The 25,056-nt window shown below is 42.3% G+C and overlaps 1 protein-coding gene across 2 annotated transcripts in view; it reads right to left on the bottom strand.

Annotated features, from left to right (window-relative positions):
• Positions 1–631: 631 nt before the first annotated feature.
• TMEM45A (transmembrane protein 45A) overlaps positions 632–25,056 on the bottom strand; it is a 374,423-nt gene continuing 349,998 nt past the window's right edge. For both annotated transcript variants that reach the window (XM_069203157.1, XM_069203155.1), the window contains one exon: positions 632–1,023. In XM_069203157.1, coding sequence (XP_069059258.1) covers positions 979–1,023 — 45 coding nt within the window. In that variant the 3' untranslated portion in view covers positions 632–978. The remainder of the gene's footprint in view (positions 1,024–25,056) is intronic.

Raw genomic sequence — 25,056 nt, forward strand, 5'->3', positions numbered from 1 at the left:
ATGGGTTATCTCTGCAGTATGCCAGAAACCAACCCTCTATGTTCTTTATGATCTTAGTGCCCATATTACAGGGCACATGTCAGGCTTCTGTCGAGGGATCAGTTCCCTGTTCGGGGACAAACTAGTGTACTCTTTTATAACCTTCCTTTAACATTGGCCTGTCTACTTGGGGCTGGCCTTGAGGACTCTATTGTTAGGTTTTAGTGGTGTATTAGGATACAACCAATGTATACAGATTATGGCTTTTGAATTGCACATTGAATTGTACTGAATGGAATTAACGGTTTTTACTCTCCTGTATAGATATATTATCAAATCCATTGTACATGTTCTATATTGTGACTGTTTTTATGTGCTTTTATGGCTGTATTGCCGAACAAAGATTTATTTGGGTGCCATAATTCAAGGCGTACACATTAGTTTATCCTAATTCCAATTTTCAGTAAATGACAAAGGCCAAGTGAGCTACTACATTTCGTAAGGGCTATATGAATGTGGTTGAAGGGAGGACAATTTTACTTCTCTATCTCCACCTACACCTTTAATGATGGCGTCAAAATGTGATAGTTTCAAAAAGTCACTTAATTTACTGATAATAACAGAGGCAAAGCACCAGCCTTACACAAATATGATCTTTTCATAAATGGAAACATAAATACCAATCTTTTATTAACACGTAAACAGTGATATATTAATATTATGTGTACAGTCCCTTTGATAAATCATGATTAAATAAAGAAACACAGAACATTAAAATGTCTATTGCACATGTTCAAATAAGACATAGCTTCAACAGATAGATATAAAAAGTATAGAAATCCCATATTTATAACAACGAATTTGGCAAAATCACACCCAAGAACATGAGGTAATAATCAGCATGACTGATAAGAAGGCCCACTGGTGAAATGATGCACTAGGCAATGATGCTACATTTCTTCTTCCGATTCATGATCATGTTCTGATGTTTTTAACCGCTCAAATTCTGTTGGCTGCTCCTCCTTTAATCGGTGTTGCACTACCCTGAAAAATATAACAACACAGGTATTTGAAATGTAGCAGATGTAGTTCATTTCCTACTATAACATACCTAGGTAACCTTTCGGTACGGGTTTTAAAAAGCATGATGGCTGCATGTTTATTCCACTCAGCAGCACCCTGCTACCCCATCTATGAACTGGTCTAAAACATTTAAAGTGTGATCAACAGACAGGATTTCAAAGAGACGCACCCTCAGCCATCAAAATATTTCTTCTTAGAACATATTAGTTGTACCACCAAAATGCAAAATTACTGCAGTTAATTCCCAACTGAAAAGCCACATTTGTCGATATTTCAGATACAGAAATGCTACCTTGCTATTACTAAAATTAGACCTCAGACCAAGGAAAAAAGCGCTTTGTACTTAACCGACCAAAGTAAGGTACACCTTCATGTGCTAAGTTTGCAGGGTATTAAAGTATAACAGGTGCAACTTCAATCTTAAAAAGATAAATGCTGGCACTCATTGGCTTAAACACATGGGGCCAGATTTATAAGGCCCTAGTTCCATCGCAGCGTCACTGTTAGTGACGGCCCTTTAGCGCTATTCACTGCACCATATTTACAAGGAGGCCTTAAGCCACTTTTTGTGGCTTAACGCCTCCTTGTAAATATGGGCCCCTCCGATGCAGTTGTCTGTGGCAGAGGGGAGTGCAATTGGTGTTGCTTTGGGCGTTCCACCGCAACATCCACTGCTTTTGACGCTGCCCCAGATTTATGAGAAATCGTAAATCTATGGAAGCGCCAAAAAACTAAGCATCAGGAAGGAATACTTTTATTCCTCTTCATTTTTGCTTTTTCCATGTGCCCTGCATTCTGTAGCACAAACAGAAAGAGCAAAAGGCCACGAATGATTGTTTATGTGGAGGAAAGTGTCCCTTCCTGCACATAAACAATCATTTAAAAATGACAATTTGGTACTTCTATGTGTGCTGCCATTGTAGATTGTTTATGTGCAGGAAGGGACACCTTCCTGCACATAAACAATCACACCCCTCAATGCAGAGACCCTTGCACTATGGTGCAAGGTGCCTGAGTTAGCGCTAGGCAGCTAAATTTAGTGCCGGCGCAGGGGGAAACATTAGGGTGCGCCATATTTTTGTAAATATGATGCATCCCCTCATTTAAAAAAAGGCACAGCATGGCGCTACTTTGTTGTAAATCTGGGCCATAGTGTTACTAAGCATATGTACATAGAGAAGATGCACTACACCAGACATAATTTCTGTATAATTAACTCTGACATATTGCAAGGACACTGGATAGTTGTGAACTATACTTACAAATGAGAAGCAACGTCACAGTGCACACATATTTAAAGATCTATGTAAAATGTTAATTGTATTTATGGAATTAGAAATGACAGATGGGGATGAAAATGCGCACATATCACTACATGGTGCATTAGTCCTGGAACCTAATGTGGATAACTACACTAGTCAAACATGGATGCATTTGTTAGGAGTACAACACAATATCACACAGCAAAAGAGAGACCGAAGGTTCACTCAAGTGCTACAAGAGTGGGAGAGGAAGGAAAAACCAGGATACGTCCTCCCGCATTTATCACATATCACAACCAGGCATCCTAAGTGGAAGCAGAAGATTAATTTTACACAAATCCACAGACTATTTTGTTTTATTTGTTAGATCCTCACTCCCCTTATCAGTGTCATGCTTTAGTCATTCATCTGATCAGTGCACGAGTTAAGAACCAAAATAGATATCCTGATTTTTATGAACTGCTAAATAAGTAAGCATTAAATATGACAGTCAACGAGAAGTAATATAGACACCAGGAAAAATGTATATATAAACACGAGGAGCTGTAGGTACAATCTTAACAGTGGGAGTAAACAATGTCAGTTTCAAATACGTGTAATTACTCACTAAACGTTCTCCATTAACCTCTTTAGAGTGGGCATCCAGTGTGGACATCGGCCTCTAGCCGACGCCCACACTGCCTCCCTGGTGTGGGTCACGTCCAGTGGCAGACACCAGGGAGGGGGTTTAATTTTTTTATGTAAAACCCCATCGGGAGACACGGAAGAGCTTCTGTGTCTCCCATCCGCCCCTTTGGGATGTCAGCATGCGTCACAATCTGTTTTCCTCACTGGAGCAGGAAGCGGAGGTAAGGCCGCTTCCTGCTCTGGTGGGGAAAACGGGCCCAAATGTGCCTTCCCGCCATTCGGGAAGGTCTCGTTTGAAAGAGGAGATTTCCCCCTTTCAAACAAGGCCTTCCTGAAACGGTTACCTGGAGGACCAGGAAAAACCTCTAAACACCAGGGATTTCACTTGCCGTGGTCGGCCCCCTTTGGAAACAGGCCGCCCCCCTGGCATATTTTTTCAAAAAAGTACATTTACCCCTGTGAGGCCCGATCGCGCCACGCAAGGAATTAAAAAAATAAAAAACTAATATATATATTTTTTCAAAAATGAAACAGACAGGGGGTCGCCCATGAGCATGGTGACCTCCTGTTGGGGCAATTATTTTTTCAATAGTTGTATAGTTTGCCTGGGGGCCACTATGGCCCCCAGGGAAACCATACAGCTATTAAAAAACATATATATATATATATATATATATATATATATATATAGATATATATACAGATATACAGATCTATATAGATAGATATATCTATATATATAGATATGTAGATCTATATATTAAGGTATGTAGATCTATATATATATATATATATATATATATATATATATATAGAGAGAGAGATCACTTTTATCAATACGTGTGTGGTTTCCCTGGAGGCTGCGATCGGGCCCCAGGAAAACCACACTCACATATAAAATGTATATATATATACATATTTCTATGTATATACAACATATATATATATATATAAATATACATAATTCACCAAAAAGAACGCGAATAACCGAGGCTCAAAAAGGTGGCGGTCCGACCATGGCTTCGAGAAACACCATAAAAATACACAACAAAGGGCCAGATGTAGCAAACGTTTGCGACTCGCAAACGGGCCGATTCGCAATTTGCCACAGTGCAAAATCGGAAATGGGATGCAAAAAGCCCATTTCCGACTCGCAAAAAGCGATGGGACCCGTTTGCGAGTCGCATCCGTTGCGACCCCATTTTGCGACCCGCAAATTGCAAGTCGCAATTTGCGAGTCGCAAACCTTATGCAATTGCAACTCGCAAATTGCGACTAGTCGCATAAAGCCCAGTTTGCATGTCCCATTTACCACTAACTCAGAGCAGGTGGTAACCATTACCAAAGTATAAAAGGGGACCCAGAAGCCATCTGGCTTACTCAAGATGGCGGAGATATACCTGATAGCAGTGAGGAGGAGAGTCTACGCAGCACAGCAGAGGAGGGGCCACAGACAGGAGAAGATATATAGAACCAGGCAGACTCTTTTTCAGCAAACTGAAGAGGAGATCTATGACAAATACCGCCTTAGCAGCGCAGCCATTCTAGAATTAATAGATTTACTGAAACCACAGCTAGAACACAAGACTCTGCGTGGCTGCGCCATCCCTACGCATGTGCAAGTACTATGCGCACTGCACCTCTTGGCCTCAGGGAGCTATCAGGGGGTCATTGCCGTGGCAGGTGGGGTATCCCAAAGTGCAGTGTCAAGGTTCCTCAGGGCATTCCTAGATGCCTTAGTCACGCACATGTCTCACTTCATATACTTACCAAGGAATGAGGCAGAAATTAACAGCACCAAGCTGGACTTTTACCGCATTGTCCACTTTCCTCATGTCATAGGGTGTGTAGATGGGACACACATTCAAATATGCCCCCCTGCTAATCTGGAACACATTTTCCGCAACAGGAAGTGTACCCACTCACTCAACATACAGGTTGTTTGTGATGCCCATTATGTCATCACGGACATCGTAGCTAAGTTTCCTGGCAGTACCCATGACTCATACATTTTTAGGCATAGTGGGATACATCAACGCCTGGAACGTGGGGAATTTGGAGACGGTTACCTCCTAGGTAGAGCCACAGACACTTGCAGACATACACACAGGTCACTGTGCACGACAATCTAGACTTCCTAACCGTGTACTTTTGTGCCCAACAGGTGACAGTGCATATGCTCTCAGGCCTTGGATCATGACTCCGTTTTTAACACCCAGAACTGAATCAGAGAGGCAATACAACAGTGCGCATAAGAGGACCAGGAACCTGATAGAGCGCACCTTCGGACTGCTGAAGGCAAGATTCAGATGCCTCCACCGCAGTGGAGGCGCCCTCCAATACACCCCCATTACTGCTTTCATAATTGTGGTCGCATGCGCCATCCTCCACAACATAGCCACCCGACGTGGGCTACCTCTCACCCCTGCAGACCCAGATCCTGATGATGAAGAGCAAGAACAACCACATCGCCATCATGGGGATAGGAGTCTAGCTAATCAAGGCAGACTGAGACGGGACCACATTGCAACGCAATATTTTGGACGGTACGTGTCAACTCCCACCATACTCACCTATTAACCATTTGTTAAGTGGAACAAAAATAACTGTTTTATTAATGTCATGAAGAAACTATATACAAGTTGAAATTGTCCATGGGCAGGAAAATGCCAACCAGTCATGTGGCACATTAACGCCATGTGCCACATTAATCTGTCCTGGCAGTTATCTATGATCTCCTGCCCCTCCAGCCAGCCTGGCTGGTCCCTGCTGCGTCCATGGTGCTGTGCCTACCACTCCTCAGCACCCTACTGTCAGTGGCAGAGACACTGCTCACTGTTGAGCCCTCCTCCCAGGTGTATTTGTTAACTTCCTGGCTGTGATGCCATCATCATGTGCCAGGAAGTGTTTCCAGAGTGTTCTGGTATGCTTTCTGGAGTGTTCTGCTGCATCTGCAAGCAATTTTGAAGGTATTCGCAATTTGCGACACCCACTCGCTAATTGCAAGTTCGTTTTTGCACACTCGCAAACAGCGACCTCGCAAACTGCGGACTCGCACACAGCGTTGCGAGTCCGGCTGCGAGTCGCAAAATCGGATCGCTTTTTTTTCTGGCATTCCAATTTGCGACTCGCATTTTGCGACTCGCATCAACTCGCAAAATGCGAATCGCAATTTTTATTTTTGCTACATCTGGCCCAAAGTCTTGTAATAACAAGAGAGGTCAGGACACTTCCAGTGTGATTAAAGCTTTTACTCTTCACAGATTATTCCTCCCAACGCGTTTCAGCCGTAGCCTTCACAGATGAACAAGGCTATGGCTGAAACGCGTTCGGAGGAATAATCTGTGAAGAGTAAAAGCTTTAATCACACTGGAAGTGTCCTGACCTTTCTTGTTATTACAAGAATTTGTTGTGTATATAAATATACATATATATATATATATATATACAACATATATATAGATTCGCCACCAGTTCTCTTGCAGTTGCAGCTTGTGTCTTCAAAGCAATGCACATACTTCAACTGACGCATTTCAACTGTACGTTCTAGGCAGCAATTAAAAAAGTCAAGTAACTCTTATGATTAGGTTTCTGCTACAAAAGGATCTGACTTTTGTCTAGTGGCAGTTTTGATGCCTTAAAGTAGCGCAGAAGGTTTATATGCCTACTGCAAAGATCAAATATGTATTTTACGTAAATAGCTGAGTGGATTAGTAAAGGCAGCCATTACCTACGCTATAATACAAATGAAATATATGTGTGAGAGGGGCTCTGGGGAGAAGAAGGGCACTTTTGCTGAGTGGTAGTGAGGGATTCCGCGGAGGGGGTCATGGGAGCAGGAGAACCAATAATGATTGTTGGACTGGGGGTCAGAGGCGCTAAATACTGTGATGACAGGTATGTGACAAGGTGTAGTAATAGTGTGTCTTTTTTGTTTTTTGAGTGTCTTGAGAGAACGAGCTGATTAAGGGAAGAAGGGAAGGTAAGGTGAATGACCTTTACCGTTGCACATATCACATACCAACCACCCACCAGCAATTTTGTTACTGTCTAAGTAGGCTAGTGTTTTAGAGCGAGAGTTTAGCCAGCAGCAGAGATGGTGTCTTGTTGGATGGCTGCTGCTCAAGCCCTAACTCAGGTTATAGAGGACAGCTCTGACGTAGGATCAGAGACTGAGACAGCAGATACTGAGACAGCATCTGAGGGATAGGACAATGTTGCAGACTATGGGAGTGATTTTTCCAACAACTCCTCTTCCAGTGATTCTGAGGGAGGTGATGAGGACAGTCCTGCTCTCACTTTGCAAGCAGTCTGTGCAACGGGACAATATCGGGTTAGCCCAAACCAGAGAGCAAGTGTATGTGGCGGCAAGCACAGAGAGAGCTCCCCAGTTTAGTTCAGCCCCCAATTCCACCGGCCAAATCGTATTGTGGAGACATCAAAATGATCTATCACAAAACAACCTGGTTTTGTGATGCAGGCACCTGCGTTTTGGTCCTGGGCTTGGCGGCCATATAGGGAACCCTACAAAACCCAGACATTTCTGGAAACTAGACACCGGGGGAGTCCATTGAGGTGTGACTTGTGTGGACTCCCTAAAGTTTTCTTACCCAGGATACCCTGCAAAGGTGAAATGTTGAATAAAAACTATTTTTTCTTGCATTTCTGTCACACAAACTACAAGAATATGCTGGGATCCCCCAAAAACCTACCACCCAGTATTTCCCCACCTATCCTGATAAAAATGATACCCCACTTGAGCCTGTACCTAGTGCCTGTGTCAGGCATGGATCACTCCAGGGTTAACAGTTGCCCTCATGTAAGGACTAACATTGGCGGTTGTGTGATCCATTCCTGACACAGGCACTAGGCCTACCCACACAAGTGAGGTACCACTTTTATCGGGAGACTTGGGGGTATGCTTGGTGGAAGGAAATTTGTGGCCCCTCTCAGATTCCAAAACTTTCTATCACCGGAATGTAAGGAAAAAGTGTTTTTTTTGCCAAACGTTGAAGTTTGCAAAGGATTCAGAGCCTTGTAAGAGCGCCACAAATTACCTCATCCTGGGTTCCCCTAGGTGTCTAGTTAAAAAAAATGCACAGGTTTGGTAGGTTTTCCTAGGTACCGGCTGAGCTAGTGCTGAAGCAGGTGTCTTAACTAAGAAATAATTAATGAGTGTTTATGTAGTTTGAATAATGAATTATTTAGAAGATGAATAACGTAAAGAAAATAATGCACACATTTGAAAATGTGACCTTGAAGAATGGCCACCAGTATTCACGATATGTACTAATTAATGATTAATACTTATGAAATATTGAAAATGTATTAGATTAATGTAATAATATGTCATATTAAGGGTTATGAAATATGCTCTAGTTTATTAATTGTAGGCCTAAACTTAGCGAGTGTCTTGGCCTATTTTGCCAGGCCTCATGCAGAAATTGTATTTCTTAGCAGCTGATAAAAAAACATGCTGACAGAGTGAACTAATCTGTGACATGCCCATTACCTTGTTAAAAGTGCTTAACCGAAGATTTTCGTGAGAACTGACGAACAGGAGATGATGTTTCAAGCAGTGTAACAATTTGTGTGTAATGTGTGTGAGATGTACTTTCCCAGGATGCAAACAATGAAGACACTGACTGGAGATGAAGATGCAACAAAATTGTTACCTGACGAGCCGGATGATGAGGGCATCGTAAAGTGGACCAATCAACTTCGTGAGAAGAGCGAAATACTAGAATTCATAGATTTGGTATGGAAATATTATTGGGTAGTGTATACACGTACGATTGACTGACCAATAGGGAATTAGGGAATAGTTTAGGTGACTTTGATATAACAACGCGACAGGGGAGAATTATTCAGACCAGATGATGAGACCAGAGATCTAGATGTGACTTTGAGAGAAGAAGAGACCGTAGAAGAGATTCAAGATTCTGTCATTGGGCTCATACTCTCTGACTGAGAGCCTGATGTTTTACTGATCGATTGATGACCCAAGGATGAAGTCTGGTTCTGCTTGCAGACCCATACCGTGGATAGGTAGATATGACAATGTGACTCTTATGCATTTTATGCCTTTTCTTTCTAGGTACCAACTGTGCTGTTTTTGATAAGACCCACAGCCAGATGTTTTCTAAATTTGTGTTCTAAATTGTTTTGCATGAAGCCCAACATGCTGATGCTAATCTAACTTAACTGACGAACACAGGGACTAATGATTGACGAGTTATCTTGCTGAGTTCTATGTATCAAATATCTTTATTGCAGCTGATTCTGCTATTAATCTTCACCATAACCTTAGAATGTGTAGTGATTCAAGCTTTGATTAGATTTCTTCCGCCGCTTTGGACAACCCGTATTGTTCTTTTATGTGCTCCATCTGATTTTGAGATTAATCTACATGACTTTAGTATTGTTAATATCAAGGAAATAAAAGTACTAAACTTTACCAAAGGTGTAGTTATTCATGACTGAAAGATCACGGTGAGTGAAACTTACTGTCTCCATTGAATATTGATTTTATTGATGACTAATGATTATTGATTATTGTGAATTGATTATTTGTTCAGGGCGCTTTTACTCGGGCCGGGGGGCATTGAACTGCAGCCCCCAGAACCCCTTGCGGTAGGGAGCTGCCGACGACCTTGAACTCGCGCCAGGAGGCGCTTATAGCCACACTTGGGGCCCGCCACGCGGGGCGCTTTTACTCAGGCCTGGGGCTATTGAACTGCAGCCCCCAGAACCCCTTTCGGCAGGGAGCCACCGAAGACCTTGAACTCGCGCCAGAAGGCGCTTATAGCCACACTTGGGGCCCGCCACGTGGAACACTTTTACTCGGACCGGGGGGCATTGAACTGCAGCCCCCAGAACCCCTTGCGGTAGGGAGCTGCCGACGACCTTGAACTCGCGCCAGGAGGCGCTTATTGCCACACTTGGGGCCCGCCATGTAAGACGCGCGCTGGCGCCCCCGGGCAACGAGCAGGCCCGTCTTCGCCCGTCATCGTCTGACAGAGGCTGGGCTGGGTGTTTCTATCTGCTTCTAGAGAAGTAAGTTCTCGCTCCGGGATTTGCCTTAAGCTTTGAATCATTTGCTCTTGCATACTCCTTACTGTCTACTCCTTACTGCTATTTAGAGATGGGGAAGCGTAAAGCTGTGGATGTTCTTGCTCATACTAGTGGCCCAAAAAAATCTAAGAAAAGGTCTAATAACAAAAAAAGCTCCATATGCAATCAAGGAAGTCACTCCCTACAAGATATAGATATTTTAATCGAAGACGTGGAGGCCATCTTAAGAAGTAATTCCAATTTACACTCTTTGAAACAGGGTACCCCTGTTACAAAAATCCCTGATATATTTAAGAAAAGGCTGCAGCCGCCTAATCCATCTAGGGAGACTGAACAAAAGATGATTCCCCAAGCTTCAAGCTTGGAACCACACTCTATGCTGATTGTTACCCAGCGTAGTGGGTCGGATGCTGCATTGCGTGCTACAGGTGGCCTTTCTGCAGGGGATGAGGCCTTCCGCCTTCCTTTAAGTCCTGAGGTCCTGGTGATTCCCAATATCCTGTGTTCCAATCGGTATGGGCCCCTGGTGGAAAATGAAGGGCCCTGCGACATTGCTACACATGTACACACTGGGGCATGTGCTGATGTTGATGTTGCGGCCAATTTATCCTTGGGCATGGAGGGACCGCCGACGCCGTGTGGCAACCATGACTTGTCTTCTGTTCACCTGTAGCTGGATGAAGTAAAGAGCATGGTGTTGACATTGATGAACAAATTAACAAGGGAACCTGGGCTGTTGTGTGGTTGTAGGTGTTCTAGGCCAAGCATGCATGGGCCCCTTCCTGCTATGGGGGGTACGTCTATCGTTACTACTGTACCTGAACCCAGGCCCACATTAGGCAATCAATATTTACGGCCTGGTATCATTCCCCTCCCTATATATTCATCTGTTCCCCATACTGAAGGACCACAGGCCCCCCGTGAGGCGACTAGGCATAAGTGAAGTATTGGCACCAAGGGCTGGAAACTTACCGGGTCTGCCCTTTAAAACCAAATTTGTTAACCACACCAAGGATCTCGGGGACGGCTGGCTCCCAGGTGCCAGCTGGAGCAGTCATTTCTCTAACCCATCATATTAAGCCACCTGATGGTGTCCTACATCAGGTTGGAACCAGATGGCCAGCACTCAAGAAACAGATTCGAGCCCCTGGGAACAAAGGAGGTACCTCATTCATGGATGAGGTACCCAAGCTGCCTCCAAGGTCTGTGGAAACTCAGGATTCCTTGAAAATAGTTCATCTATTGGTTGAGAGTCCAGCAAAACTGTCTTTCTGTTATTCAAGCAGATATTTTAGAGGTGGGAAGACACTGCCAGTTTGGCTCCAACTTTGATTTTATCTCCATTTGCTTTGCGGACAGGCTGTTAGTGGAAAATCTTATTGATTTTGAACTGCGCACTTGTTATCTTAGGAATCCTAGGGGGTTGGTATTAGACTTAAATCCTCTCCGCCTGCCGTTAGTTCATCCGCAAATTGTGGTGATCTAGCTGGTGGGAAGTCCGATACTAGGCACAAGCATGCTTCGGCCTTGGCAGCAAATAATTCCCATCTACTATCAGACATTGACTGGCTATTCACTGACTCCAACCTAACAATTCCTACTCTGGGTTCTGTGGGTAGGCTTGGGGTGTCTGATGAGCTTGTTAACTGTGTGGAAGTCCAGTGTCCCAGGCCTAGAGATTTGGAAACTAGTGCTGAACTCTCTATTATGTCCTGGAATCTGGATGGGCTGGACAGGAAACTGCTTGATCCTGAAAGGGTTAACTATGTAAATAAGCAGGATATATGTTTATTCCAGGAGACCTGGGCTGCGGACCCTGTCCCCCTGGATGGGTTCCTATCATATCATGTGGCGGCCCAACCTGTAGATGGGGATACTGGTCGTGCCAAGGAAGGCTTACTGATATTGCTAAACAAGAAATTGCAGTGCGACCATTTTGCATTAAAAATTGACTCCCCGGATTTATTAGGTGTTCAGCTTGTATTTAATAGAGGCTTCAAGGTAATTGTAATTAATATATATGCTAGGTCAGTGCCGTGGGGATCGGAGTCCCAGAACATGGATCAGCTTTCTGAATATCTAGACACCCTGCCTTCTACCACCAACTTAGTGGTTGCAGGGGACATGAACTGCACATTTGAACCCTCATGTTTAAGCAATGACCTAACGGCCGAAGAGGATGAATATTGGGGAATCCCACATTTGATCAATGAGCGATTTTGTATCCGTTCCCGTGCTGCCCTACAGTTGACAACACTGTGTCTTAAGTATGGACTCAGGGCCTGCAACCGTCGCACGTGTTCTGATCTAATTATCGCCTCCACCTTCAAATGAGGTCAGTCGTCTAGTGTTAATGATTACTTTTTATTTGATGTCAGGTTATGGCCAATGCTGGAAGATTTGAAGGTGGATTTTCGCCACAACAGTGACCATAACTTCCTGCTCCTTACTTTATAGTGTCGAATTCAGGAAGTCTCAGAATATCTATTATACTGCTGTCCTGGAGCCATTATTGGATAACAGTTATATTTGTGTTAGCTGGTCAAAAGTGTTGTCTAATCCATATAGGATTAGGGAGATTTTTAAATTGTTCCTCGTTGCAATGGCTAACTATGAGGAACACGAGGTCGCTAACATCCCAATTCTCACCATTCATGAGACAATGATACACTAGCTACAGAATATCTTCTATAAGAAAACTCTTACCAAGCAGCTCGACCTCACACATAAAATCAGGGAGTGGTTCAATACGATTGCTCTAAGGCTAACCTTGCATTTAAGGTAGCCATTGTGTCCCGTTCACAAGGGGCGATTAGAACAGCCAGAACAGCCTACAATAAAGCCATAGCACAGGCAAAGAAAAGCTGGGATGATTCAATTTGGCAGAATCTGCTAGATGCTGCTAGATATAATAACAATGTGATTTTGGGGAAATTATTGTCTGGTAGACACAGAGAGGGTAAGAACATAATTCACACTCATATTTAACCTGAGAGTTGGGTTGACCACTTTTCTAATCTTTATGCTCTGCTCTGTAATTTTTACACCCACGATTCTTTCACCCCGTAGTTGGCTACAATGTGCCCACCATCTGACGACTTAGGAACGGATGTTCGCAGTCAGGATGACCACATTGTTTTTACCCTGGAGGAAACAATTGCTGCAATTAATTCAGTTAAACCTTCTGAAGCCCCAGGCCCAGATAAGATACCGGGGGATTTATATAAGTCTGAAACAGTGATCTGGTCCAGTTATATAAATATGATATCAAATGCAATTGCAGCTGGGGGTCCAATATCTAGTACTTGGAAAGGGGCTGAAATAATTCCCATTTATAAAAAGGGAGTTGTGAGCTCTCCTCCTAACTATAGACCCATTAGCCTTATTGATAATCTCCAAAACATTTTTGCTAAACAGCTTTTGGTTAGGCTGTTAAATTGGGCTGATACCCATCATGTGATGTCTCCACTTCAGGCAGGTTTCCGCCCTAAAACTAGTACGGTGGAACAGGTTTTCAGGATGGTGCTCCTATATTGGAAATATGTAACGATTGCCAAACAAAATGTATATGTTGCTTTCGTAGACCTTCGGTTTGCGTTTGATATAGTTTGCAGAGAAAAACTATGGGGTGTTCTACACAAAATAGGTACTCCAATAAATATAATCCATCTTTTACAGCGGTTACATGAGGGCACATATGCCCAGGGAGGTGGGGTAATCAGGGAGAACTAGCAGACCACATTGCCATCTAGCAGGGGGTTTGTCAAGGTTGTGTTTTGGCACCAACTTTATTTACTTTATATATAAATGAGGTGGTACAAGCTGTATCTCTCTGCCAAAACGATGCCCCCTACCTAAATGCGCAAAAAATCCCTATATTGCTCTTTGCGGATGACTCCCTCCTCATCTCTAAGACTCCAATGGGTCTCCAGACTCTTATTGATAAGTTTATAACTTTCTATACCGACCATGGGTTGGAATGGAATGTTAGTAAAACCAGCCCAGGACTACCTAGGAGATGAACTATCACTTTAGCTGGGGCTCCTCTGGAAAAAGTAAACTCGATAGACTATCTGGATGTGAGGATTTCTAATAAATTGCATTGGGAAGAACAGATCAGCAAAAGTGTGTTTCTTCTCCAACATAGATCTGGGGCCATTTTGTGCTTTTATAAGAGTATAGTCACGAAAGCTGTTTTTCCGGCTATAAAGATTTATTTGGCTAAAGCACAAAATGCTGCTACGTACAATGCTGAGGCGTGGTTTTTTTGTAAAACTACTAAACTGCCTGTGGGTAAAAATAGTTTTGCTAGTGCACTACTTGCGTGCCCAGGCAGTACTCCATTGATTCCCATCTTTCTGGACCTTGGTTTTAATCGTATCTCTGAAACAATAGCTTTAAGACTGTTACTCTTTTGGGTAAGAATATGGACATTACTCAGCTCATTACTTACAGGGACTCTCTTCTCAATCTTTTAAAAAGACCCAATGCAGCCTCTATTCCATGGTTTAGGCATGTGTCTAACTGGTTTCGTACCCTGGGACTTGGGAATTACTGGGAGTATCCACAGGATTTAGGGAAGGCCCATAAACTATCCCTGAAAACAGCTTATTGGTCCTATGTCAGGAACAACTATCTCCTTGGTACGTCACATGGACGACTGACCAATACATTTTTTGATTTCAAGTGGCACACCCAGTATGAACCTTATTTAGATCTTATTCCTGATTCCCTAGGAAAGATTCTGTATGCCCATTTTCATTACTGGTGTTTACCATTACTGTCTTTTACTGGCAGTTGGAGGACACCGTCGGTGTCTAACCTATGTCCAGGCTGCAATGTTGTCCTGGAATCAGTTGAACACTTTGTGTTCTTCTGTCCAGTGTATGCTTATCCTCAACACAATTGGATTCGTCTAGTTTGTCAAAAGTTGGATTTTAGACAATTTGCTATTGCCCTTAGGATTTTAAAGAGCGATACTTCTATTACTCTGATTCATGCAGTTACCAAGTTCCTTGTGGCAGCGTGGTATATACGAATCCGCTTCTTAAAATAGTGTTATTTATAAACATGTATGCTTTAGGGCACGCACTGAGAGGTTTATATACTTTGGTTTTATTGCTGGTAATGAATGGTGTTTCTACTGTTTTATTATTATTTTTTTAAATTCTATTTGCAACTTGTAATTACATGGAGTACTGTTATCTGCTTTGATGGTTTTATGACTGAATAAAGCTTGTGTTATAAAGATAAAGATTATAAAGATTTTATTGATTACTAATGATTATTTATTTTTGTAAATTGATTATTTGTTCATGTGCTGGAGCTATGGCGAGAACATCTTAAACGAGTCAAAAAGTTCATCGACCTATTTGCGTCCACTTGTAAGTTTACTTATTAAGGTCAGATGCGCCAACACTAGCGACCAAAATCCACAGCTAGGCACTTTCCAAAAAACACGTCATTTTTCAATGTAAAAATGTTATGTGTCCATGTTGCGTTTTGGGGCATTTCCTGTCGTGGGCACTAGGCCTACCAACACAAGTGAGGTACCATTGTTATCAGGAGACTTGGGGGAATGCTGAGTGGAAGGAAATTTGTGGCTCCTCTCAGACTCCAGAAATTTCCATCACCGAAATGTGAGGTAAAAGTGTTTTCTTTGCCAAATGTTGAGGTTTGCAAATGATTCTGGGTAACAGAACCTGGTGAGAGCCCCACACGTCACCCCAGTCTGAATTCCCCTAGATGTCTAGTTTTAAAAAATGTATAGGTTTGCTAGGTTTCCCTAGGTGCCAGCTGAGCTAGAGGCTAAAGACCAAAGCTAAGCTAGGCACTTTGCAAAAAACACGTCAGTTTTCTTTGGGAAAGCATGATTTGTCTACGTTGTGTTTTAGGGCATTTCCTGTCGCGGGCACTAGGCCTACCCACACAAGTGAGGTACCATTGTTATTGGGAGATTTGGGGGAACACAGAATAGCAGAACAAGTGTTATTGCCCCTTGTTGTTCCCTATATTTTTACCTTCCAAATGTAAGACAGTGTATAAAAAATAAGTCTATTTGAGAAATGCCCTGTAATTCACATGCTAGTATGAGGACCCCGGAATTCAGAGATGCGCAAATACCCATTGCTCCTCAACACCTTATCTTGTGCCCATTTTGGAAATACAGAGGTTTCCTTGATACCTATTTTTGACTGTTTATATTTCATAAAATGAATTGCTGTACACCCGGTAAACAATAAAAACCCATTGCAAGGTGCAACTCATTTATTGGCTATGGGTACCTAGGGTTTTTGATGAACCTACGGGTCCTATATATCCCCACAACCAGAAGAGTCCAGCAGATGTAACGATATATTGCTTTAAAAAATCTGCCATAGATGGAAAATGTTCTAGAAGAAAACATGGACAGAAATGGCTCTTTTTTTCACCTCAATTTCAGTACTTTTTATTTTAGACGTTACTTCCTGTAGGAAAACCTTGAAGGATCTACACAAATGACCCCTTGATGAATTTAGAATTTTGTCTAATTTTTAGAAATGTTTAGCTGCCCGGGATCCAGCAGTGGTTTCACACTTGTTCCTGTCACTAACTGGAAGGAGGCTGAAAGCACAAAAAATAGTAAAAATGGGTATGTCCCAGTAAAATGACAACATGGTTTTGAAAAATGTGATTTTCGGATTCATGTCTGCCTGAAAGCTGGGAAGATGGTGATTTTACACATTCTTTCTTCTGCAGCCCTTTTTTCCAGCTTTTCTGAAAAAAAAAAACTTTTAGCTGTATTTTGGCTAATTTCTTGGTCTCCTCCAGGGGAACCCATAAACTCTGGGTATCTTTAGAATCCCTAGGATGGTGGAAAAAAGAACGCAAATTCGACGTGGATAGCTTATGTGGACAAAACGTTATGAAGGCCCAAGCATGAACTACGCCAATTAGACAAAAAAGGGCTCACAACTACTGGGGAAGGCTCAGCAGCTACGAGGTTAACTTTCATGTTTGAGCTATACACTATCCTTCACTTTACAGAGATGAATTCAAAGGACATTACCCGTTATGAAGTTCCTCTGGCTGTAACTAAATGGGTCAAAATCTGTAATTATGCAGCAAGAAAATCTTTCTACCACTGTTTTCCCACTAGGAAATGTTCAAGAGGAGAATTCCTGTTACAGATCTTCATCCTGGCTGGTTATCGAAAGTTTCACAGAAAGACATTAATAGTGATAGGGATAAAGTAAATTTAAGATTAGGAACAAACAAAATCAGAGTAAAACATTGCTTGATAAAATGAGTATGCCATATCAGTGGGGAATACAGTTAACTCCAAAAAACGGGATTGGTCAGAGAAGGTATTTACTAAGCCATTCAGTATCTGTCCTGCCAGATTCTCAAGGACGCTTGAGACAAGCACTTGGTGGCGATATGAACCATGTTGTTAGTACTGGAAAATGGAGTGAAAGTATTGTTAAGGTACTCTTTCGATAATTATGAAGGCACAGGTGAGACACGAGCATATATGACCCTAGTCTTGGGTATCTGAGATGGTATTAGTCCTACAATGATTTAAGTTAGGCCTATATCTGTAACAAGTTAATTTGTATGCCTATGCCCGTCCTTCGACCACAGGGTTCCAGCATTTCTCTCAAGTTCCCTCCCTGAATAGCTCATTAAGTCCAGGGATGTTTAAATAGAGAGAGAAATAGAGAGAAAGAGAGAGAGAGCGCGCGCTCAGGGTCCAAACGTAGTTGATGGTTTTGCTTACCTGCTTTAGATTCGATGGGTACGGTGCATGCTTCATTCTTGCCAAACACATTGTTTATATACTTACTTTAAGGGGCTTTGGGTAAGTATTCTTCAACAACTAACTTATTTTTCTCCTAAATGTCAGGCCATTGGCTTCAGAGAGTATCAGTCACACCCTGACTCGCACAAATGAGCAATATAATAACTCTGTTTTCCTATTGACTCGTTGGAGGGGTCCTTCCATATCCACTGGGACACTTGCAGGACTATTTTACATCATAAATCTATCGGAGAGCAATCTGGTTAGTGGGGGGAGCGGGGTTAACTACGACAAAAGCATCTGAAAAATTGATGCCACAGAAAAGGGAAATAAGAAAAATACCCTTTTGTAGCATTCCCTTTTTAGATAGGTTTGTCTGCATTTGCTCACGAGTGCTGCCGGGTAAACATGCGTTAGTTTTGATGTTAGAATACATACACAATCTGCACGCCCTATAAACGTCAAATCTATCAAATCTGCCAATGCAATGCTTCTTTCTTTTTGCTTTCAATTATGGTGGGAGAGCTTTGCAATTACATAGGTCATTCTTTTCTATTGTATGTTAGCATTGTTTTAGAGTTAATATTCATTTAGATTCCCCCTTCTTCGTGACAGTTTTGCCAGTTTTTATACCGTTAAACCGTTTCACCTCTGCCATGTGGGTGAATAAGTAGTCGCTTGTAAAATCATTCTCCTGTAGTTGACAGAAGGTGGCAGTCCTCCCACATTTTAGAATTGAAGACTCTGGAGATAAGTAAACCAAGTTTTATTTGTTTTTTCCAACCTATTTTTGTGCAGAGAGATTTGACTGTTTGAGATTGTATGTATTACTGATTTTTGCGTCTACACTGATTGTAAAGGTCGAGGCATGTGTAAAAGGTGCGTTGGGGTACCTCTATTGTGCAACTGTGGGCAGTTAGGGACCAGGGCTACTGATCTGAATCTGGCGGGGGTAACTGATAAGACAGAGAAACACTGAATGTTGACACATGCCATTAAATTGGGGTTGTCGGCTACGTTAATGGGGTGACGGACTTCATATGGCCCATTGTAAATGATTCTTCCTATTGTACTATGTCATGCAGCCTCTTGACTGCCTGTGAACTACAAATTTCGCTCATCTCTCTAGACTCACCACTAGAGAAAAGTTCGGCGTCTAAAAAGAGCATTGGTTCTGTAATGTCGATCACAGCATATTCATTTGACCGAGGGGTGTTTCTTCAAAAAACCCTTACACTATAATGCAGTTGGTAACTTCTGTTAACGTAGAATTTTACTAATGAATATTCATGTCGAGGGTTGAATTTGCATAGAAAGTGAGCTAACGCAGAGAAATAATGCACGCATTTGAAATTGCGCCTCCTTAAGTGGCCGCCAATATTCACGAGGTGTACTTATTAACTGCTTATTAATGTAAATTGTTAAGCTCATGTTTGGATTAAGGTAGTAGCATGTCATATTAACGGTTATGTATTATGTATCTGCTTTATTCATTGTAGGCCTTAATTTAGCATGGTCTTGGGCCTAGTTGCATGACCTCATGTCAAGCTGCATTTCTTAGGCAAATTATAAAATGTCTGCTTAGAGAATTAAATTATAATTTTCCACTGCATTGACTGAATGGTAGTAGCTGAAATTCTTTCTCATGAGAACTGCTTGCTAGAATATGCTGTACTAGCTAGGGATACATTGCTTAACTTAGTGTATTTAAAGGCAACCTTCCCAGGTGAAGACAATGGATGCACTGACTGGAGTATAAGCTGACACAAATTTGTTACCTGACAAGCCCAGCGATGGGAACAGGAGAAGAGGAGCCAATCATCGACATGTGAACAGTGTACTAGTAAATTCTTAGGTTTGGGGTTCTACTTTCATTGGACTGAATGTAAACGTACAATTCTTTGACCAATAGCAATGTGGGAAGTAGTTTTAGGAAATCTAACTTAGCTAGACTACACAGGGAGGAGAGAGACCATTCTCCCCATTTTTTTTGAGTGTTCAGATATTATTCTTTACAAACTGCATGAAGAGACTTTGCTTTCCTGAACTTTAATGCTGAATTCCGATGCCTTCCTGACTAAACCGATGTCCAGTTGACGAAGACTATCACCGCTTGCTGAACCATACTGAGGCAAGGTATAAGACGATGTTACTGATTGCTATGTCTATTTGCTTTTGTCCCTAGGTACCAATAGCTAATTTGGTTAGAGCCTTAGATGTTTTTTCAAATTTGTGCTGACTAAATTGTTTTGCATGAAGTCCACAGATACCATTCTAATCTGAATGTTAGTTAGGGTACTCACTGATGATACTCACTACATGTAATAATAATTGATGTCTTTTGTTTGCTGACTCTAAATGTATGCCATTTGTTTTGCACAGTTATTCTTGCTATTGATTTGTACTGTAACCTTAGAATGCATAGTGGTCCATGCCTTGATTAGACTGCGATTCTTTAGGTGATTCGGGCAGACATTATTGTTTCTGTATGCTTCCTATTTGATTTTGAGACTAAGTTATGTGACTTTGGCATTGTTAATATAAGGAAATAAACATTCTAACTTTTACACAAAGGTGTGGTTATTCATGGCCGAGAGGTCATGGTGTGTGGAGATTACTGACTCTTATAATTCTTAGTGCTATTGATTGTTATTGCTATTGATTTGTATTGGTCCCAGGACTCATGGTGGGAACTACTCCAAGCGCAGTGAAACGATTCATCGATCTATAAGCCCGTCTCCTTATAAATTAATGTCAATTAACCAAATAAGGTCTGACGTGCTAACAGAGATGATAGCAGTGTATGATGGTTTGTCTCCTTAAAAGCCCATCATAAAGCCCCGGTACAGGGGTTGTCTCTTTAAGAGCCCGTCATAAAGGTCAGAAATAGGTATAAGAGTATTTGGCCCCAGAGACGGTAAGCGAGAAATAAGTGGTTTTCTCAGAGATGGTAGTGGGGTAATGGTTAGTCTCCTACAAAGAGCAAAGTAATTAACAGATTTGGTAAGAGAAATTGGTGAAATTTTGGATTTTTTCTGATTTGATGATACAAAGTGAAGAGAAAATGTACCTTATAGTACTTAGAATGCCTTTCCCAGAACCTTGGAGCTTGCCAATGATTGTTTGAGGATGTTCCCGGCGTTCTAGTGATGGTAGGAATGAAGTAGGTTTTGCTCTTGCACAGCTTATACAAATCTCACGTGAATTGTTATGTTTGTGAGGGTTTAGAGAGTTTGCGTACTCCAAATTAAATTGTAGCAAGAGTGTGCGTACTCCAAAGTGTGAGGGTAGGGAAGACATCGAACTTCACATCTGTGATGCACTTTGTGCTAAAAAATTGGCCACGTGGTTGTTGGTATACAGACCCTGTGTGGTCTAAGACTCCGGATTATATTGAAAGGTGTATGAGACACTTGGTTTTTGTTGTAATTTGTCAGGTTTAATAGGTTGATCGGGCGTGGTCGACAAGTCAGAATGTGAGTCAAAGTGAGTGAAAGAATCTTCGACTGAGATCTGGCGAGTTCTATGTCCACCAGGACAGACCCACTGATCAGTTGAGAATAAAATTTGCAGGTTGAATTTGCTAGCGAATCAGGGAAACTGAGAAAGAAGGAGTAGCCGCTAGAGCAAAACGCTGTCAGTGAAAAATCCGTAAGGTTTCTGAAGCGATTGTGTTACCCTACCTGTAGTAAACGGCAAATTGGATTTTGATTTTGTTCAGTGCTTGCAATAATTTTGCATTAGTCTAGTGTGAATCTGAGTTTAGGAGGACAAGCTGCAAGACTTTGTCAGCCGCAGTACGTGTGAGTGCGATGTCATGGGAGCGATAGGTTGGTTAGTGAGAAAGGTTGCGCACAGATTGGCAGACGACCGTGAAGCGCAATTGGTTGAGAAGTTGGCAAAGAGGATTCTGTGATTAAAAGTCACTTCCTGTTTTGATTTAGAATAAAAGAAAGGCCGCAAAAAATGAAAAATTTCAAAGCTTTAAAGAGTACTTTAAGGGGAGATACTTACAGTACAACGAGTATAGGGGATATTGCACCACCAAAAGGTATGCCAGCTTACATTGTGATCGTAGAAAAGGGTGCTGTGCCATGTCTTTGGCTGAAACAATGGTGCAAAACGACAGAGAAAGATGGGAGGTTAACGTTTCCTGCCCACCGAACATTTAATTTGAGGAGCTTAGAGAATTTGAGGAGGGTACTGTATGACTTGAAACCTCCTCCGAGACCAGCATAGTTCGAGGCATTCGCAATTTGGGAATTAGTAGCTAGATAGCAACAGCAACAGAAATTTGAGAGGAGAATGAGAAAGGCAGAGAAGACACTAGCAGAGGCAAGGTGGAACAGTGATCAGAGATTCTGGAGAACAGAGACTTTACAGGGGATTAAATTGTTTCCTGCTATTACTCAGGACAGTGAGGGAGAAGAAGGAAAGCCACTAGAAAGACAAACAAAAGCCCTTCTGAGTGTAGGGAGTGGAGATCAAAGGAGTCTAGGAGATCTTTTACACTTGAGGAAGAGTCAGATGACGATGAGTTTATTTTACAGTTATTGAGAAATGGTACCCCGCCATATGCAGCACAAGAGAGCGGTCCGAACACCAGTGTAAATCCTTCACCACCGACACCAGTTAACACAACGACGAGTCCAGTACAGAATAATACTAGCATGACACAGAGCCCAGTGCAAAGCAGTCTAAATCTGCCTACTGCACCGGTAGCTCAAAATCAGATGCCACAGCCGAATGTCCCAAGGATGTACCCTGATGTACACATTATGGAAACTGCCACAAACGTAATAGTGCCAACAGGACAGGTTTTCCCGAAACCGACATTGGTTCAGACAAAGCCAACCCCACGCTTACTGCCTCAAGTTGTAGTGTGGTCAGTTTTAGGTATCCTTTGCGCGTTAGCTTCAGGCGTTAGGCCTTTGTGCACTTTGCCCTGGATGTCTTTTATTCCTTTGCTCGCAGCATAGAGCCTCTGTGCACTTTGCTCTACATGCTTGTTATTCCGCTTTGTACTGTTATTTTTCAAATAGCCAGTTCTACGGTCTTGTTTTATTTTTTATATCACACTGTTTAGCCTACTTCAGCACTGAAGTTTCCAATAACACATTCTTGTTCACTCTGCGCTTCAGTCAAGGATACAGTCTGGTACATTGCCGATAGACGTGGTAGGAGTTTAGTCTTTGGGATTCTTGCGTAGGGACATTTTGTGATCACACTGACATGTTAGTTATAAAAACACTTCCTTGTCCTAATACACGCAGGAGGGAGATTCCGACTAGGGAACCACAACTAGACGCTGACTGCCTCGTTGCAGATGCTGAACCAGATCACAGGTCTTTGCTCAGGTATGAGGGTTGATGTCTTCCCAGGGAATCTGAAATGCAAGTTAGAAGCTTAACATGCTGTGCTCGAAATAGAACTAGCTGAGAGAGAGTAGAAATTGTTAACACCATGATAGCGTTATTCTTATGAAGCCTCAAGTAATGCCAAAGTACACTCCTATGACAGCGACACAGACCGACATGTCCATGCTGATGAGTCAGAATACAGGAATTATACACCCACAAAACCTGAGTGCTAGACCAAGCCCGGATGCTGTATCTGTACTTGTCACCATTTGTCCAGTCATACCTTTGTTTGCATAGGAGAATAACAGTACCAGTGGAGAGGGAGTCCTGAGTCAAAATTCGATGAGGGGAGGACTCATTGAGAATACTCGAATAGTCACGCCTGTGGGACAGCCTTTTGATGGAACCAAATCATTGCTAGACCTTAGCCCATTTGGAGTCCCTCCGGACACTGTGATAGGGTAAAACGCTAGTCACAGCCTGAAATTACTGACACCGCAGTCTCCAAATGTAGTCGTGCAGCCATTGCCAAATACTCAGCGCAACAACGTTTCACTGCAAGGTTTGGCTGTCCAACAACTGACTGAGAGGTTAGATAAGCTGAATACCCCGCAGAGTGCCCATACGGGAGAGGAATACTTGAACTATAGTAGACTGGGAATGGGACTGGAAGCAGTTGAGCTTTTTGAAGGAACTATGGGGGTGAACAGACTCGAATCTTACACCGAAGCCGAACTGAGGTATCTGTGCCTGGAAATTACGAGGAAAGTGAGCAATGTGCATTAAAAGCTAGCAAACCTGACAGAGAAGTACAGCATAGAAATAGAGAAGACAAAACATTTGAAGAGGAGTTAAAGGTTAGATTTCGACACAAGATTTTGAACACATGAGATCTGCAGGAATGAAAGCACACCTTAGAGAGTTACTCCAAAGTGTCCAGACATGGGGAGCATTAGACAAGTAGGAAGGCAGATGGGTAAAGAAGAGAGATGAAAGCAAAAGGGAGTCTGCATATCTTACTTCAAATGTGCAGCAGGGTAAGGATCCGGTAAAACTTTTACCAATGAGAAAGATTTCGGGAGGGTATTTTGTCCATGTCCTTCGGAGCAGCAGTGATATTCTCTTTTACAAATGATTATCCCAGGTTGAGAGAGATATCAGTAGAATGGTACCGGCAGACAGACAGGTTCATGAAACTTGCAAAATGCCTGTGGGAAGACTTGAACACTCTATTAGAGATAGTAGTTCCAGCTGATTTATGGATCGAGTGCAAGAGGAGCGTATATTGGCCGACAAAGGAGCCAGAGAGAGATCCGACTACTGGTGCACCATCTCCCGAGATAATGAAATACTACTACAAAGTGACTGAATCTTTGAAAATGAGAATTTTGCCCAAAAACATTGACTGGCAGAGAACAGACAGGACAGCTGAGGAAGTGAAAGAGTCAATACATGCGTATAATGAAAGATTGTTGCAGGCAATTAAGCATTACAGTGGTACAGGGACAATCGAGCCGAAAGACATGATTAATTTTGTGTTTAGATTTGTGGAAGGACTGAGACCTGAAATTAGCCAGATGATTAAGAGTCATTTGATTTGCTGGCAAGCAAAGCTGATTGATGAACCAATGTAGTATGCTAAGTACTGTAGTGACAAGATTGAGTTGAAGCAGAGGAAGCTGAAAGAAAAGGCAATGGTGATGCAGATTGGAGGGGCACAAACAGGGATGCAGGGAATTTTTCCACAACAGCAGGGGACTGTGGTATTTTAAAATCAATCGATAGGCAGAGGTTGAGGAGGAATGGGAAACGGAAACCGTAGTCCCAATTTGGGTACTGTAGTGGTTCAGAAAGATGTACAGGGAATGAAGAGATTGTTGCCTTGTCACGC

The sequence above is a fragment of the Pleurodeles waltl genome, chromosome 8 (genome assembly GCF_031143425.1).
Source record: "Pleurodeles waltl isolate 20211129_DDA chromosome 8, aPleWal1.hap1.20221129, whole genome shotgun sequence".
Lineage (NCBI taxonomy): Eukaryota > Metazoa > Chordata > Amphibia > Caudata > Salamandridae > Pleurodeles > Pleurodeles waltl.